Raw genomic sequence first — 15967 nt, 5'->3', positions numbered from 1 at the left:
AGATGTAGAAATGTAGTCCTCCATTGATATTTTATTTTACCACAATAATAATGTGGTAACATTTTGTAATCCATAGATGACTCTAAAAAGGGTATATGACAACTATGGACATACAGCGGTGTACAAAGTCTCTTAAGAATTTCTTTCCTCGATTGTTGCTCGTGTAAATGTTCTCTCTCTCTCTCTATATATCCCAATAAACCAATAAACACGTTTTATGAATATGCTCTCTGCTATGCAAAAATAAATAACATACTGTGAATCTTGAAGCAATCAATTCAATATTAGATGATGACAAGAACAACTGTACAGCTCCTTTTTATATCAAATGTACCAAGAAAAAGAATCTCAAGCACACAAAGCAGTTTCTTTTGAAGCCTGTAATGCTGACAGATAACCACCTACAGGGAAATATATAATCTGCAAATAGTGTAGACCGTACAAATATAAATGTTTTTTAAAAGACACTTGACGATAGAAATGGTCATATCCAGCAACTAATAGCATGAGTTTTTTTTTTATTGTTTTCGTGCACAAAGCTTTCTCTGACTTTTATATTTGTTATAATAAATTTAAAGTTGAGACAATATATTACTTTTTTTTGAATCCCTACTTAAGGTATGTCTGGTTTTTCTTGAATACACTAGTGTAGCTGTAGACATGTAAGCAGAAGCATAGTAGCCTGAGTTGAACACTGGTTCTAGATTGTAAATGCAGTGCAGCAGCATAACTCTACAAAACAGGCTCAGGGAAGGGAGCTGTTCTCAAAGCAGTCTCCCTTGCTACCTTATTTGGGACGTGGTTAGTTGAAAACAGCCTGTGTCTGTGCTTTGATAATCAGACGTTGGACTCTATAAACGAGCGCTTGGGCTTGATGGGAGCCATATGCAGAGCAGGGTTGTCTCTCGTTAAGCTCGCCTGTCTGTGCCGCCCGTCGGGGAAGCGTAGCTGGGAGGACGCCGTGCCTCTGGCCTCTCGCTGGTGGAGCCGCTCTCCAAACTCCCGAGCTTGCTGCTGGCTGTTTGCCTGACTTCCAGAGAGCTGCTCCTGGAATGAAGCGCGTTTGAACTCATTGTTCAACCCCTGAAACTCCATTACTGACAAACTGAAACTCTCCAGCCCCCCTCCCTGCCCCTGTCTGCTCAGGCCAGAGGTCTGCTGGCCCTGGACTCGCACCGATTTGTCCATCACTCCCATGAAAGGCCGGGGCTTTAGCTCCGGCTTTGTCTTGAAGCTACCGCTGCTCTTGATGGGGCACGGGGCGTCCGGCACCTGCTGCCTGCCGCCGTCCGACAGGTTCCCGCTGGAGGCCTGACTGGAGCTGGAGCCCCTTGAGCCCGCTGTCCCTCCTCCTCCACCGCCCTCCCTTCTGACCTCCATACCAGAGCCCAGAGCGAGAGCCAGGCCATCCAGAGCCACAGAGTGGGTGGAGAGTCTGTCAGAGCCCCTGGAGGAGCGTGGTTGGTACATGTGCAGAGGCCCAGGTGGGGGGGAGCTGTTGGGGGACATGGGGTGATAGAGCTCAGTGGGACTGTGTCCAGAGTGTTCGTTGACTAATCCATGGCCGATGTCAATACCAAGCAGCGGTGCAGGCCTCAGGGAGGTGGAGATATGTCTGCCGGGCAGAGGGCTGGAGGGGCCGCACAGAGAGAGAGGCCTGCCCCCAACTCTGCTCCCTGACTGGAGGGAGTGGCAGTGCTGATGAGTCCTGCTGAGTCCCTGGTTCTGGGTCTGCCTGTTGATCGCAGGAACAGGCTCGGGCAAGTCCACAAAAAGTTGGTTCTGCACATATTCCTCTTGAGGGTAACATTGGTCTGCTAAGACAAAGGCCACACCTCCAGGGAGAGTCCTGTTTGGAGCGTACGGATTCATGGGCCAAAATTCTGGACTTTTCCCACACTGCAGGCTCGCCTCCTCGGCTTCCTCTTCCTCCTCCTCCTCTGCATCGGTCTGCTCCGCGGGGACTTGTCTCTCTAGACTTCCCTGTGAATAGCTGTCTGCCTCCTCGTCTGTGGCCTGATGGTGGTGGGAGTGGGGGTCCCTGTTGTAACCCTGTGCCATGTTGTTGCTGGATGCCTTCTGATGATGTTTGCATTCCTCCTCTACCCGAACCAGCAGGCGCCGGATCTCCCGGTTGGACGGGGAGAGTCGTGCTGCTTCGTGGAGGTCTGCCAGCGCTGCAGCAAAGTGCCTGGGGAGGACAGAGAAAATGAACAAAGGAACTTAAAAAACAATACTTAATTGACAGAGACGTAGCATCCCAAGGAATTGCTGATTCTCGCAAGAATTACTTTCCATTGAGCAAAATGATACTCTTTGAAATAATAGCATATTGAATGTGGTTGTACCTGCTACTCCTCTTGGCACGCGCTCGGGCATAAAACGCTTCATAAGACCTGGGTTTCAGTTCCAGGGCTTTTGTTGCAAACTCCTCAGCTATCCCAAAATCCTGTGTTTTCAGACAGAAAAAGTGCATTTCGTATTTGAATTTCAATTCAAGTATTAGATGCAGCACGATATCAATCAAACCCAAAGTATGATGAGCTGTATTTTTTTTTTAGTGGCTACATCTACATCTGAGGCCATTCCAATAAACATCGTGTTTGTGTTTGCAAAAGATCGAAGCCCGTTTTAATGAAACGGAAGTCGCGCTGCAATCATTTTTATTGAGCAGGAGCAGAGAGAGAAACAGACTGAGAGCTGCTTGTTTTTCGACCGGCTCGTTACTGCTCTCATCATCACTCTCAGGTGAATTTTTAATGACACGAGCACATTGTGATTCTGTCCTTGAGAGTGAGGTCAAAATGGCAGCCTTGAATGTGGGATTGTGAACATTGCTGCTGAATGTTTAATGACGGTATCATGTCGTCTCTCTGCTGGCCCCTTACTGCCTGCATTCTGATATAATATGAGGATTTAGCCGGCCCACTCGCACATCCACTGTAAATAACAGGGAAAGAGAGTGCGCTCGCTGGTCTGCCAGGGAGAGTGACCTTATCACATCGCATTATCTGCCCCATTATTCATCGGCCACAGTGACCCTAAGGATGGCATTTTTACACAGTCTGTTAGGACGTCTGTCATCACCGGGGTGGGTTCCCAACCTGGCTGCAGGCCACACACATCTATCTCCACACTAACAGCACGCAGTTATTCATTATGTCACCACCTGCTTCCAGGTCTTACACGTACATTCTGTTTACCAGGGAGACCTGAAATTAGAGCTGAAAAGCAGAGGTATTTATACAGTGAGCCATACCGGTGCTGACATTATCTTTTAATGTTGATACAAATAAATTATATATCTTAAGGAACCATCTAACTTGCCTTGCCAGCCCTCCTGCCATCCCCTCAGCTTCTAATGAACCTGCCGGTGTTAAATAGTGCATGAGCAGTTGGTTACGGCTGTGGGCCTTACATTGGATTTCCTGCGGCAGCGGGAAAGGTTTAGATAGAGGGAGACCCGCAGGTCTTTGAACCCTTTCAGCTCCTCTCCTTGCCCCTCATGCGGTAGCTTCCTCAGGGCATACTGATAACGCTGGCCTGCCTCCTTCATTCGTCCCTTCTTGGAAACACACAGGAAGAGGGGGAGAAAGAATCGGACAGAGAGGAGAGGAGAGAAGACAATTTCTGACAACCAATCCACAAAACACCTCGTTGCAAGTCCATTCAAACAAAAGGCTGCAGGCTCTGCCGCATCCTCACCAACACACGGTCTACAACATTCCCCATAACATACCTTGTAAAGCATGTTCCCCTCCTCCATCAGCTTCTGCAGCAGGATGAGGAGAATGTCTGGTTTGGAAGAAGCCATAGCCCACGTAGCGTGACCTAATGGAGGGGTAGAAAAATATTTATCTTTCTATTATCTGTCTCGCCTGGTCTCTTTTACTCTGTGCCTTGCATAATTCATGTACCTGATCGATCGTGCGGAGCCGTTTTGTAGCCTTTCGGTTGATGAAGCAGCGCGACCGAGGATGGACAAAAGAGTTGAAGAGGGGAATAGAGAGGAACTAAATACTGCATGGAAGTTAAATAGGCAAAAACGAAGAGCGTGCAGGAGCTAAAACATAGCACACCAAACAAATCTATTATAGCCTTCATTGATTAGTTGAAGTCAGATACAAATATAAATACACTGAGTTTAGCCAGAGAGGTGTTGATTCAGCTGTAGCGCAGTTAAAGGAGCTGTTTAACTGTGTCGTAAAATATCGAATGGTTTCTGGAACATTTTGCGTCGCCGATAGAATTCCTGGAGGTGGGATTTACTGTAGGGCTGTTATGGTAAGCATGGTGTTTATACCCATCTTGGATCCTTTCTTAAGCAGCGAGGCCACCAGAGCCGGGTTCTGGCAGCCAGTCGGCCGGTCTGAACCTCTGGTACTGTTGTTGTCGCCTCTCTCCAGCACCGCTCCAAGTTCCACCAGGCAATGCACCTGGCCGTGCACAGAATAACAACACCATTTTATTGGTCCCTTCAAATCTAAGATTCTAGCAATGAAAAGAGTGTTAGGGATTTCAATAGTTTGGTTGATTACACTCATTATGCATCACTGCATTAGCAACAAAACTGTCTGCAACTCTATACCCTGATGAAAAAACCTGTCTGATCAGATAGTTTTGATTACTCTCCTGCTGATCGTTAGATTACATGAATGAGAGAGTCAAAATGCTCTCAAGGAAATTAGTTTTTTGAACTCCACATGAACTGTGATTGCAAATTGACGTCCTGTTTTGCAGGGGAAATTATTATCATCTTAATTATTTTATAATTTATTTAATTTGTCTAAAATAGCTATGTTTTTGCGAGTGTGGACCATTAAGAAGAAACATTCCTTCATTAGTCCCACAGTGGGGAAATTATTCTCTGCATTTGACCCATCCCTGTATATGTAGGGAGCAGTGGGCTGCCCATGACAGGCGCCCGGGGAGCAGTTAGGGGTACAGTGTCTTGCTCGGGGACACTTCGACACAGGACAGCCGAGGATCGAACCGGTGACCTTTCAGTAGGCGGACAACCCTCTCTACCCAGTAAGCCACGGTCGCCCCAAAGAAATATTATGTGTTGCTAATCATCTTTTATGCTTTGCAACGTATTGTCAGGTACACACTGCTTCACCAAGGTCTGAAAATTGCATTCCTACCGCAGTGAGAGAAGAAAATGCATCCTTTGGGTGGGAAATATTTACAAGTAAATGCAAATACAAGTATTTCAAATAAAGACAGACCCATTATCAACATGACGTCATCCAAACAACAACGTGAAACGCACTGTATCTGCATCCCCGGCGAGGGCGGCGAGGTCAAGAGGAGTCCTTCCCTGTCTGTCCGGTTGGTTCAGGTCTGCGCCGGCCTCTGCCAGAAGCTGCACCACATCTTTCTGGCCCTTCAGACAAGCCCAGCTAAGTGCAGTCAGCCCCTCCTGATCAGCAGAGGACAGAGAGGCACCTGGGACCACAGAGAGAGCAAATATTGTTCATATACAGTCATTCAAATATATTATATTAGTTTGGGAGGTAGGGACTCGCACCCTTTGTCAGCAGGAGTTCAACAGTGCTCACGTGGCCCTCGGAGGCTGCCAGCATCAGTGCAGTACGACCCTGCTTCTCACTGACGTTGATATCCGCGTCTTGCTTCAGCAGCAACTCTACAATCTGGAGCAGGACAGAAAAAGTGTTATGGGGGGGAAAAAAAGGCAGAACTGGTGAAATGCCGAACATCCGGTGCCAGTGACCAGACTCCGCCTCACCTGTGTGTGCCCGTGCTTGGTGGCACTAAGCAGCGGGGCCATCCCCCTGCGGTTGGGTATCTCCAGCCCTGCCCCCCGCTCCAGCAGGAACGCGCACACCTCCGTCCTCCCTCTTCCCGCCGCCGCGCTCAGCACTGACAGAGGGTCGGCATGGAGATAAGACAACGAGGCGGAGATGAATATGTAATTGACACATTTCGGCAGAAGCAGGGATGAGCGACAGAGAGAGAAACAGGGTTGGCTATTTACATAATGTGCTTGATTCTAACACAGGTGTTGTATTTTTCTGTTTTAATACAAATCTACAGTAACAAGTACTAGAGATCAAAATTGCTCAAAGACAGCTGCACACTCTTTCTTGTTCCTCCTCTTCAACAACAAATGCAAACAATGTCTCCAACCATAACTCTACACACTAGTTACCTTGGACCCTCCTTAACCAGCCAGTGCTACTTTGACAAACGGTGGGTATTTTTTAGTACGCGAGTCCTCCAGCTAATTGAGCAGCTGGGGATAGAAGCAAGGTATTGATGCCATTCTCTAACCTACAAGTACCCTTGATAAATGACACCGTGTTTCATGTGACCACATGCTTCAGTGAACAAATCGATTGTATATCACCGCCTTTGAAGAGAAGTTATTGTCATATATGAGACAAAGAACAAAAGACGCGTCTAGTTGTCTTAAGGTGACTTTGTGCAGCTGCACAAATAGTAACAGGGTTAGTGAAGCTGCTGCTTTAAATACGCAAACTGAACCAGCGAATATTATATTCCTTATTAAAGAGAATATTCAAAAGATGCAATACACTGTATGCAATACTGTCTTGGATGGTTGTAATCCATGAAGAAGTGCAAATCCCTGGGTAAGTAATCAGACTTGTATCCTCGACTGATAATTGAATCCGCGCAGATGGACTGTAATCAAAGGATTCTAACACTGAACAGAAACCTAAAACGACGCCCTGGCACATGAAAACGTGAATGTTTCAGAGGGTATATTTCATGCTCTCACGTTTTCTATCGCAGCACTGGAGGGGACTGTGTAATATAATTATACTCTAATGGTGCTGGAGTCAGAGATGCAGGCTTCATCCGACAAGCTTTCAGGAAATGAACCTAACACAATTCTGCAGGCTGCACTATCGCATCTGTGATAGAGGTAAAAGTATTACAATTGAATAAAAGCGGCTTTTTAGATGCTAAAAATGTGGCTGGACAAGATATTTGGTGATAAATGTGATGCTCTATTTTAGCCAATGATGAAAAAAAAGTATTTACAGTTGAATCATTTTTTTGATGTCAACCAGAGAATTCTAAAATCACAATACTAAAAAAATGAACCTGAGATCCTGCAGCTCCATTCATAGAGCTCATTGTGCATCCATATCAAGGTAAGTTAGCGATTTCATATTTATTTATTGCACAGAATGCTAGCCTGTGCCTAAAATGCAACCCTAAAGCATCCTTGAGCATGACTCCAGATCCACACTGATGGACAGAAAAAGGCGAGAAAGCTAAATTTATCTGACTGATAGGAGAAATGCACCCGTTTCTCCCCAGAGAGAGTCGTGAGCGTCCATCTGCACTGCCAGCTGTTCATCTTTCAAGTCCAGCAAGCTCTTCACCACCTGCAGAAAAACACAATTTAACAGTCCTGTGTATTGCTGGCTTGCTGTGCGGAAAGTAAACCAAAGCACTCACAGACCTTGACCACAGCAAAGTGCAGCTAATAAATCCTCTACGTCAAGCAAGGACAGGCACCGTGCTCTACATAAAAAATGAATTTCAGCAGAGTGTTTTGTCAAGAGGACCTTGATCTGATACGTACCTGTGTGTGTCCCACACTAGCTGTGGCTGTAAGTGCCTGCTGTGCTGCCTGTGCTTTCCCAGTCACAGTCTCATTGCTGTGGTGCTGCTGTGGGTCAGTGGGGATCTCTGCTCCCCAATCTTGACCCAGCAAGATGTTGATGATTTCAGCATGGCCTTTCAGAGCAGCATGGACCAGCGCACACTGGCTACTCTTATCAGCATGGCCCACCTGGCATAAAGGGGAACACAGGACAAGACTTACAACACTGGTCCTGGCCGGTACGCTGGCCTAGATCAGGCCTGTTTATGTCATCTGTCTCCCAGAATAGATCCTGAGACTGCGGTGGCTATAAAACCAGGACTGTTCAGGATACCACCGGTGTAGAGTAACTGAGAGACAGAGTATTCTGTCACAGATGAAAATCGGATTTATCCACAGTAATCGTGCCGGTCACGCCCTCCAGACCCACGTGAGTGTCTCCTCCTCTTTGCCTGTGACACTGACCTTGGCCCCTTTCTTGCAGAGCAGGCTGACGATGTCGACGTGTCCTGCGGCGGCGGCCAGACAGAGGGGCGTCATGCCGCTGTCAGTGGTCCTATCTACGGGAGAACCCATTTCTAGCAGCAGGGCTACCATCTCCACATGCCCCAGGTGTGCGTGGACGGCCAGAATGGGGGCATGTCCTACCACCTCTGTACACCAGGTCACGCTAGCTCCACCCAGCATCAACAGACGACTGACCTGCAGGATGAAAAAAAACAAAAAAAAATGAATAGTGCATCTCCGTATATCAGATATATTTGGGTACTTTTTTCAAAATTTAGAGCACACTATGTCACCTTGATGTTAGGCGTGTATAGGTTCCTCAGGGAGGCCAGTGCAGCGGACAGACTGTCTGTGCTGCAGTTCACCCAGATTGCCTGAAGAACGCTGGAGGACACACCTGTCTTCTTACTCAGACCCTGTGAGTGTGTGAAAGAGACACAGATAGAGAGGGATCAAGCTTGCTCAGATGAGATCTGTGGTGCAGAATTTGAATTGTGTCCCAGGAGTAAAGCAGTATGCAGAAAGTGCAAGCCATGCATGCAAACAGAACAATATTCGCTGTGCCATGGGGGTTTTATGGATCTGAGCAGTGCTAATGTGTGTGGGTTGTGGTAGGGACAGGGGTTCCGTCTTGTTTGCCTGTGTCTTAGTGTGTCTCTGTGCAATAGCACACAGTAAAGTGCAGGATCTTGTTTACGTGAATCCTCTGGGAATCGATGTGATTCAGACGGGTGGAGGTACAATCACTTATAAACTACATAACTAGTTATATACACAGCATCCCAGTTCCCTTTACCTTGAATATGTGAGCCTTGAGGATGTGGTGTCCCAGTTCCATAGTCTGCTGCCGATTCAACTTGCCCTCCTGTCTGGAGAACATGAAGGCCAGGAGAGCGTGGCCACTCCTGTAGACGTATAGTGTTCATTTCTTTTTTTGACAAGAATGTACACACTTTTCTTCGAGGTGTATTCACAACTGACTTAAAGTAAATGCATCTCAAGCATCTTCTGATGACCTTTGACTCTAAGTCTCACCTTGGGTCACAGATAAAGTCACTGCTCTCTCCATCTGCTCTCCAAACCAGCCACTCTCTGAAGGAGGGATGACACAGCATCCGTGTGCCATCCCTGCGTCTCACCTACGAGCACAAATGATACAGAAAACATCTTAAAGTGTGATCATCATATATACGGTTAGTCCTCCTAAACTATCTCTAAATCCCTAGAAGTAAGAGGAAAATGTATGTACTTCACAGCAAAACAAAACACAACATTCAAACCTTTGAAACTAAATCTTGAGTCATTATCTGCCGTTCCATGCAGTCATATCAAGAGTCTTACCATGAATCCAGCCAGGCTGTCTAATCTCAGCTGGAAGTCCTTCCACTCCAGCTCCCCCCTCACACTGCCTGCATTCAGCGCCCTGAACATTTGTTCATCAGTCAGCGGGTGCAGAGACGCCAGTGCCACATTGAGCACCGGAAGTACCCGTTCAAAGGCCTCTTTATCCGGAAGACTCACGCGACACATCAGCAGGTACACCTAAAAGATGGTCATGAGGTTAATGATGTCATGGTCGCCTGGTATAATCTTACTATACCCGGTCTAATTAAACGATCCACAAGCTAACCAGGATATGATCTTCCAATATTCCAGAACGACTTGAGTTGATCTCCTAGACGCAGGTATTGTGGAACTTGGATCTTTTAGGGTATTAGTAACATTGTTGGATGCTCCTTGACCATCCTGAAGGTAAACACATACAATATAGCAATATAGCTTTCATAGCAAAAGCAGTTCAAGAGCTGAATGTGCAGTTTACACGTCTTGTTGAAAATCATTGGTGCAAGCATTCCTGACACGTCATAATAAGTCTGGTGAATTGGGATAGTTAATCTTTGCAACTGCATTAAATCGTTAATTCTACTAATCTATCGATATAATTATTATATCAAGCTGTTGTATTTAACTGTAACTGCCCACTACCCGGGCCTACACATCTTTAGCACACCTTTATGCATGTTTTTTCACATCCATTATCCAATCATTAAATCATCACATTTCTAGGCCTTTGTGTGTACAACAACACTTGCTCATCTGTTGTCCTATTTTACGCTGATGATTATGTCATATTAAAATGAGCCTGTCACTTACTGTAGTCATTGTGGACTATTGCTGGCTCTCTGATTAAGCCTTTGATCCTGTCATTTTCTATCTTTTATTGATCTGAATAGCGCGCGAGTACAAACTTTCTCGTTTTTTGAGGAAAACATATCTGAACAACTGCTGTCACCTGGGTACCTTGTGTGGGGATTTTATGGGGATTGATTGCGTCAGCCTCAGGCGAGATGCCATTTCACAGCAGACAGCTCACCGGGATGACTGACAAGTGTTAAGTGTTAGACTGTGAACTTGACCAAGTGAGGAAGAGGAGGAGGAGACGGGGGGCTGAGTCCAAAGATACACTTAGGGTAAAATGTGTCGTTTTAGCTCTCGAGGATACAACACTGTAGTTTACAAAGTAAGTGAACTGAAAACTCAATGAAACACACATTACTCCACATCTGCGGTTCAACAACGTAGCATTACTTTTAGCAAACATGAACTATTTCAAGTTGGATACAAATACCCCTTGCATGTTGGTAATCAATGCTCTACATATCTGACCTCTGACAGGGACACAGGCACCACCAGGTAGTTTCCTCCTTTCAGAGCCAGGTGCCCCTTGTGGAACAGATCCAGGGTCAGCTGAAGGTAGAGGACGGAGCCGTTGCTCCGTGTTGACAGATGGCTGCTGAACTTGCTGAGAAGCAGCTGATCAGGGAACGAGCCTGTCGGCGTGGTGACGTTGGCGGCGACCTGGCTGCTGCTGCTGACCCGGTGATGGATGTAGTCACTCAGGTCGGCTCCAAGATCGCTGCTGTCTGGCAGGATGTCCAGAGAGATGCCAGAGAAGGGAAGGAGAGTCGTGATTTCCTGCAGGAGAAGAAAACTGATTGATTATGGGTGCTTGTTGGTTAAAACAGATGCCACACACAGGTGCAAACACCTCAATATTTCAGGAATAATAGGCTGCATGTCTTTGGAGCATTAGCTTAGGAGAAATTAAAAAGCACAAAAACCAGGACCCAATCCTCAGATGCTGCTGCCTCTGACTCACGCAGAGCCATGGGATACAGTACAGTAAATAGTGTGACAATGACTCAAGCTCCAACATTGCTCATAAGCATCTCTCAGAGTCACATTTCATCTCCTCTCTTGCCATCCTCAACTGCTCAACACCGGCCAAAAACAGCTATGAAAATCCATGTTGTTGCAGCGCAGTTCCTCATTAACGAAGAATGACATTTTGGTCGACGACAAGTAATTGACCTGTTGTCGTGGACTGCGCTCCACTTAACCCTTTGTCATCCGCCTGTGAAATATCCAGGTTGTTGTAATACAAGAGCTCCTGTGAAATGGCTGGTGAAAAAGGGAAGGAGAGAATGATGATCCAATCAGGAATCAGGGATACTGGGAGCTGGGGTAGATCTTGGCTTTTTTGTTACTAGCCACTCAGCATTTTACTGGCCATAATTTTGTTGTTGGGAAATTACATTTGATTTGATTAAAGTTGGCCATAGCGTGCTACCACAGTAAACACCCAAATCAACACTACAGTCATCAAATATTCAGCTCTGGCAATGTTGTGGAGGTTGGGATCATAGCTGCGCTCTTCATCTTTAAATTTCGGTCGTTAATGCTTGCGGACTTCAAATGCATCATAAAGAAAATGACCCCAAATGTGTTTCGTGTATTCCCCAACACTAATAAAATGATGTAACCGGCTGGCTGACTGTCGAGCTCCAGACTCCCAGTAGATTACTAGTAGTGTTACCATCCATTCAAGGCGTAATCCGGGCAGCATTTGGAGGCTTGGCTTTGGCATTGGACAGATGCGTCCGCTGTTTGGAGGGATTACCAACCGGATTGAGAAATTACATCAGACTAAAGAGATTGACGATGCCAAAAGCTGCAATGTCTATACCATGGAAGTAAAAGTACAACAATTTACACAGTGAGCTAAGACAAAAGAAGAAGGCATTGAGAATACCGCTGTGATTTGGGGAACGCGAGGTAGCTTAAACTTAAAGCCTTGGTTCACCCAAAATAAAAATTAATTTTTCTCACTTTACTTAAATCTAGTGGTATCTAGCTGTCTATATAGTTCTATTGTCCAGATTGTAATATTTCCACTTACATCCTATAAAGTGTCTGGTGCTCATTAGGCATAAAGGCTCTGCTTAGTGCTGCACTGGAAAATGGTCTCTTCAAAAATAAGTAGGAGGTTTTTGTCTGTAATTATTTTAAAAGAGTAAAAAGTAAGATTTCTTGAAATACAACGTCATATTTAGGGCTTTACAGATAAAATAAATTCGCAGGGTAACTCGGTTTGAGCTATATTTCACCAGTGTTAGGAAGTGTTAGCCAGTTTCATGGTCGGCAAATAACCTCACCTGTTTATTTTGCTTCAGTTTTTATTTTAAACCAGGGCACCGAAAGGAAACCAGGCATGGGGAAAACTATGCTGTTGAATCGTTTATTTCAATGATGTCAGAACCACACACACCCCTCCAGTAACCTCCATCGAATTGGGGTGGAGACTAGATGTGTGGAGTAAGAAAATATGTTAATTGTAATTTGGGTGGCCCAACCCTTTGAGACAGATGTTGTAATCATATTCATAACCTCACTCACCACCAGGCCCGTCCTGACTGTGACCACCAACTTCAGCCAGAGAGGAAATTTGGAGATTATTTTGGTAATGAAAGTGGCGATGGTGTCCCCATAGTCTGGTTTATGGAATTCTGCCTCATTAAGACTGTCGACCAATATGATGTAGTCTTCTTCGGGTAGCCTGCGTTCTGAATAAAACAAAAGTTAAAGAAAAAAAAGAGGTTGAAGCACATTAAAAGACCAGATATATTAAATTAGCCTTGGAGCCAAGGAGCACATGATGAGGAGACAATGACAGATGGTTTGATAGTGGTATCCGATTCCTTTCATGACTAAAAATGTTTTCCAGCACAGGATATGTTGAGAAAAGCATCAACTGTTGATATTGATTATATTCTGCTAAAAGGGACCAGAGGCCATTGTTGTTTATCAGCTTGAAACAGGACATATCCATCATGTTTCGCATAATATAAACTGTCAATGCATCCCTGTGAGGCTGCGACGACTCATACACTCAGGCACAAGGGCTCTCCATTTGTTTTTCTAACCTGCTTAATAATGATGGAGCAGACAAAACACTCCTCTCCTCAGACTGTGGAGGGCCCGGCCGTAATAACACATCAATCTAGCTGACTGACTATATCATGAGAAAGTGAGGTGACGTAATAATCACCGCCTTTCCCCGAGTATTTTATGACCTTGAAGTACGGTGGGATGCTGATGACTCACCGGGGCAAAAATAACACTCATCATTTCCCTATGTAAATGACCTAACGTCTGTTTCACACTCAACGCTGTTTCAAATCATTGACCTTAACGGGGGAAAATAATCCATGGGCCAATCATGGAGTCATTAATAGGCAATTTCACACAGGAGATTGTAGTAGGCTCCTTAATTGCATGGTGAAGGGAGCAGACAGTTGTCCACCTTAAAACAGATACTATTATGACATTTTAAACATGACATTTGTCTTAATGTGTATGTGTATGTGTAGACGTCATTACCCTTGCGCAGGCTGGCTATGGGCTCCAGGATACCCTTTCGGAAGGCAGCGATGGGGTCTTGAACGCAGGATCGCAGGCTGAGTGTGTTTTGTAGCTGAGGCTCTTGTACCAGCAGCTCCCTGTACGGGACGAGCTGTGGCGCTCTGGCCAACAGGGCGGCAACACTGTGCACAAACTCTGGCACCAGGCAGGTGTAGGTATTGTCAGCCTGACAGAAATGGTAGGCTACCACCTGACAGACAAACGAGGCAGGTAAAACACTCAAAACGCAAAGTCTTTATCTGTTTATTTGACAGAAATATCTGTATTTGGGTCGAAATAAAAGCTGTGCAACCGTTAATGGTCCTGGTGGAACTAGATCAGGAGGTTTTAACAGTGGGGAAATTCAGAATTACATTTGGCCACATTGGATGATTTTGGCGCATCTAATGGGAGGAGAGCCACATGAATATGAAGCTGGTCTGAAGTGTCTATGAAATCAAATGGCAAAACAATTCTGAAAAGCTCTCTTGAGCTTCAGTCTTCACAGTTTTCGCCTCCTGCTAAGTCACGCACTGTGCCATGCATTCTCCCCTTGAGGGGAATTTGTGATCAGGTGATACTGGGCGATATGAATAAAATTGACTCGACAAGCTGCGTATTGTACATGTGGCTTGTCTGAATATTGAATTTAAAACCATTTACACCTCTCTGCTTTTAGTCTACAGCATATTTGTTTACTGGCAGCTTTATTTGTTTTGGCAAATGTGAATCATCTGAAGGCTGCTTTGGCTACAGCAGTACTGTTTGCATAATACAAACAACAAGCACCTGAATAACTTGAAAAGTCTGAATGTGATGAATATGAAGGGGGGGCATATATTACTGCACAAATCCATGCTGTTGGATCTGTTCAGAGTGTATTTTCTGTTCATAGCCCAACAATAAAAGGAGAAAAACAATCTCTAAGATTATATCACAGAATATAAAAACCATCAAGGCTATACCACAAAATAACGTCCGGAAATAAGCACAGAAATCCTATTTTCAGTAATCATAGACGTAACGGAGTCATAACATACAGTCTCATGAAACTCGACGATGAGAGCTTCATTTAATACTGCAGAGTATCTATTTAACTCATTCAGTAAAGAGTTGGCTTATTCGAGTGACAAACTGCAGGGTAAACAAGAGTCGGAGACATGAAACATATCACTACAAATAAAGGTGAAGGAGCCAAACTGAACAAAAGCATAAAACACAAAAACATTGAGATAAACGGCAACTGTTTGGCTCGGAGACTATCTGTAAACTGTACGTACATTTTTGCAGAAAAACATATCAATAGTATTCGCTCATAGGGCTTAGATAGGTCCCAGCCTTGACCATGAGCGAACACCCTCACCATCACAAGTAGTCTGACTCGTTCCCATGGAAACTCTTATTGAGGCCACGTTAGTAAATTTAGCAGCTTCCATGTCATCTATGTTGCAATCAGCAGCATGCACAACACGTGTCATGCAAGAGAGGAGAAATGGATGACATTCAAATGAGAGTATTGATCCTCTCATTTTACTCTCTGCAAGAAACCAAATAAACGCTTTAAGGTTAGAGCTGTAAAATGAGGGCCCTCACATGTATATAGAAACAAGTGTGTGTGTGTGTGTGTGTGTGTGTTTTGAGATACCTTGGCAGCTAGGCATCTGACAGCCACCTTCCTCTGTGCTGTACCGTCGCTTGTTCCTGCAGCAGCACTCTGGTTGGGCTGGGAGTCAGCAGGCTGTTTGGAAGCTGCTTTTCCCTGCTTTTCCCCACCTGAACAGAGCGCAGGGCAACAACAACAAACGCAAAGCTGCCATTTATACTCGTTCGATGAAGTCTGGGGTGTAAGCACAGGAACGCCAGGAGTGAAGTAGAGAGACAATTAAACTGCTGCAATTAATTAGTGCATCTGTAAGCAAGACTAGCAACTGTGGCTGCACACCACATGTTCATTTCCCTCTGTTAAATCAAATTCAAAATGACAACATGAAGTACAGATATCAGTGAAGAATGCAATGATGCTGAAAAAGGAATAGCAAGTATTATTTTCAAACACCATTTTAGTTTTGCCTCCTCAGTACTAGTTTGCTCTCAGTCTGTCATTTTAAAAATACTTCT

The 15967-nt window shown here is 45.1% G+C and overlaps 1 protein-coding gene across 1 annotated transcript in view; it reads right to left on the bottom strand.

Moving 5' to 3' along the window:
• Window positions 1-792: 792 nt before the first annotated feature.
• LOC306792249 (protein TANC1-like) overlaps window positions 793-15967 on the bottom strand; it is a gene marked incomplete at its 5' end in the record, with an annotated part of 29836 nt that continues 14661 nt past the window's right edge. The window contains 20 exons of the mRNA XM_079289323.1: window positions 793-2191; window positions 2349-2449; window positions 3419-3565; window positions 3740-3831; window positions 3918-3947; window positions 4304-4436; window positions 5273-5448; window positions 5531-5654; window positions 5750-5883; window positions 7298-7379; window positions 7580-7789; window positions 8066-8302; window positions 8401-8523; window positions 8904-9012; window positions 9143-9246; window positions 9449-9649; window positions 10775-11083; window positions 12845-13011; window positions 13829-14060; window positions 15495-15622. Coding sequence (XP_079145449.1) covers window positions 838-2191; window positions 2349-2449; window positions 3419-3565; window positions 3740-3831; window positions 3918-3947; window positions 4304-4436; window positions 5273-5448; window positions 5531-5654; window positions 5750-5883; window positions 7298-7379; window positions 7580-7789; window positions 8066-8302; window positions 8401-8523; window positions 8904-9012; window positions 9143-9246; window positions 9449-9649; window positions 10775-11083; window positions 12845-13011; window positions 13829-14060; window positions 15495-15622 — 4193 coding nt within the window. The 3' untranslated portion in view covers window positions 793-837. The remainder of the gene's footprint in view (window positions 2192-2348; window positions 2450-3418; window positions 3566-3739; window positions 3832-3917; window positions 3948-4303; window positions 4437-5272; window positions 5449-5530; window positions 5655-5749; window positions 5884-7297; window positions 7380-7579; window positions 7790-8065; window positions 8303-8400; window positions 8524-8903; window positions 9013-9142; window positions 9247-9448; window positions 9650-10774; window positions 11084-12844; window positions 13012-13828; window positions 14061-15494; window positions 15623-15967) is intronic.

The sequence above is a fragment of the Melanostigma gelatinosum genome (genome assembly GCF_949748355.1).
Source record: "Melanostigma gelatinosum genome assembly, chromosome: 2".
Classification (NCBI taxonomy): domain Eukaryota; kingdom Metazoa; phylum Chordata; class Actinopteri; order Perciformes; family Zoarcidae; genus Melanostigma; species Melanostigma gelatinosum.
The sequence above is the reverse complement of the archived record's forward strand: the minus strand, read 5'-3'. Positions and strand labels throughout refer to the sequence as shown.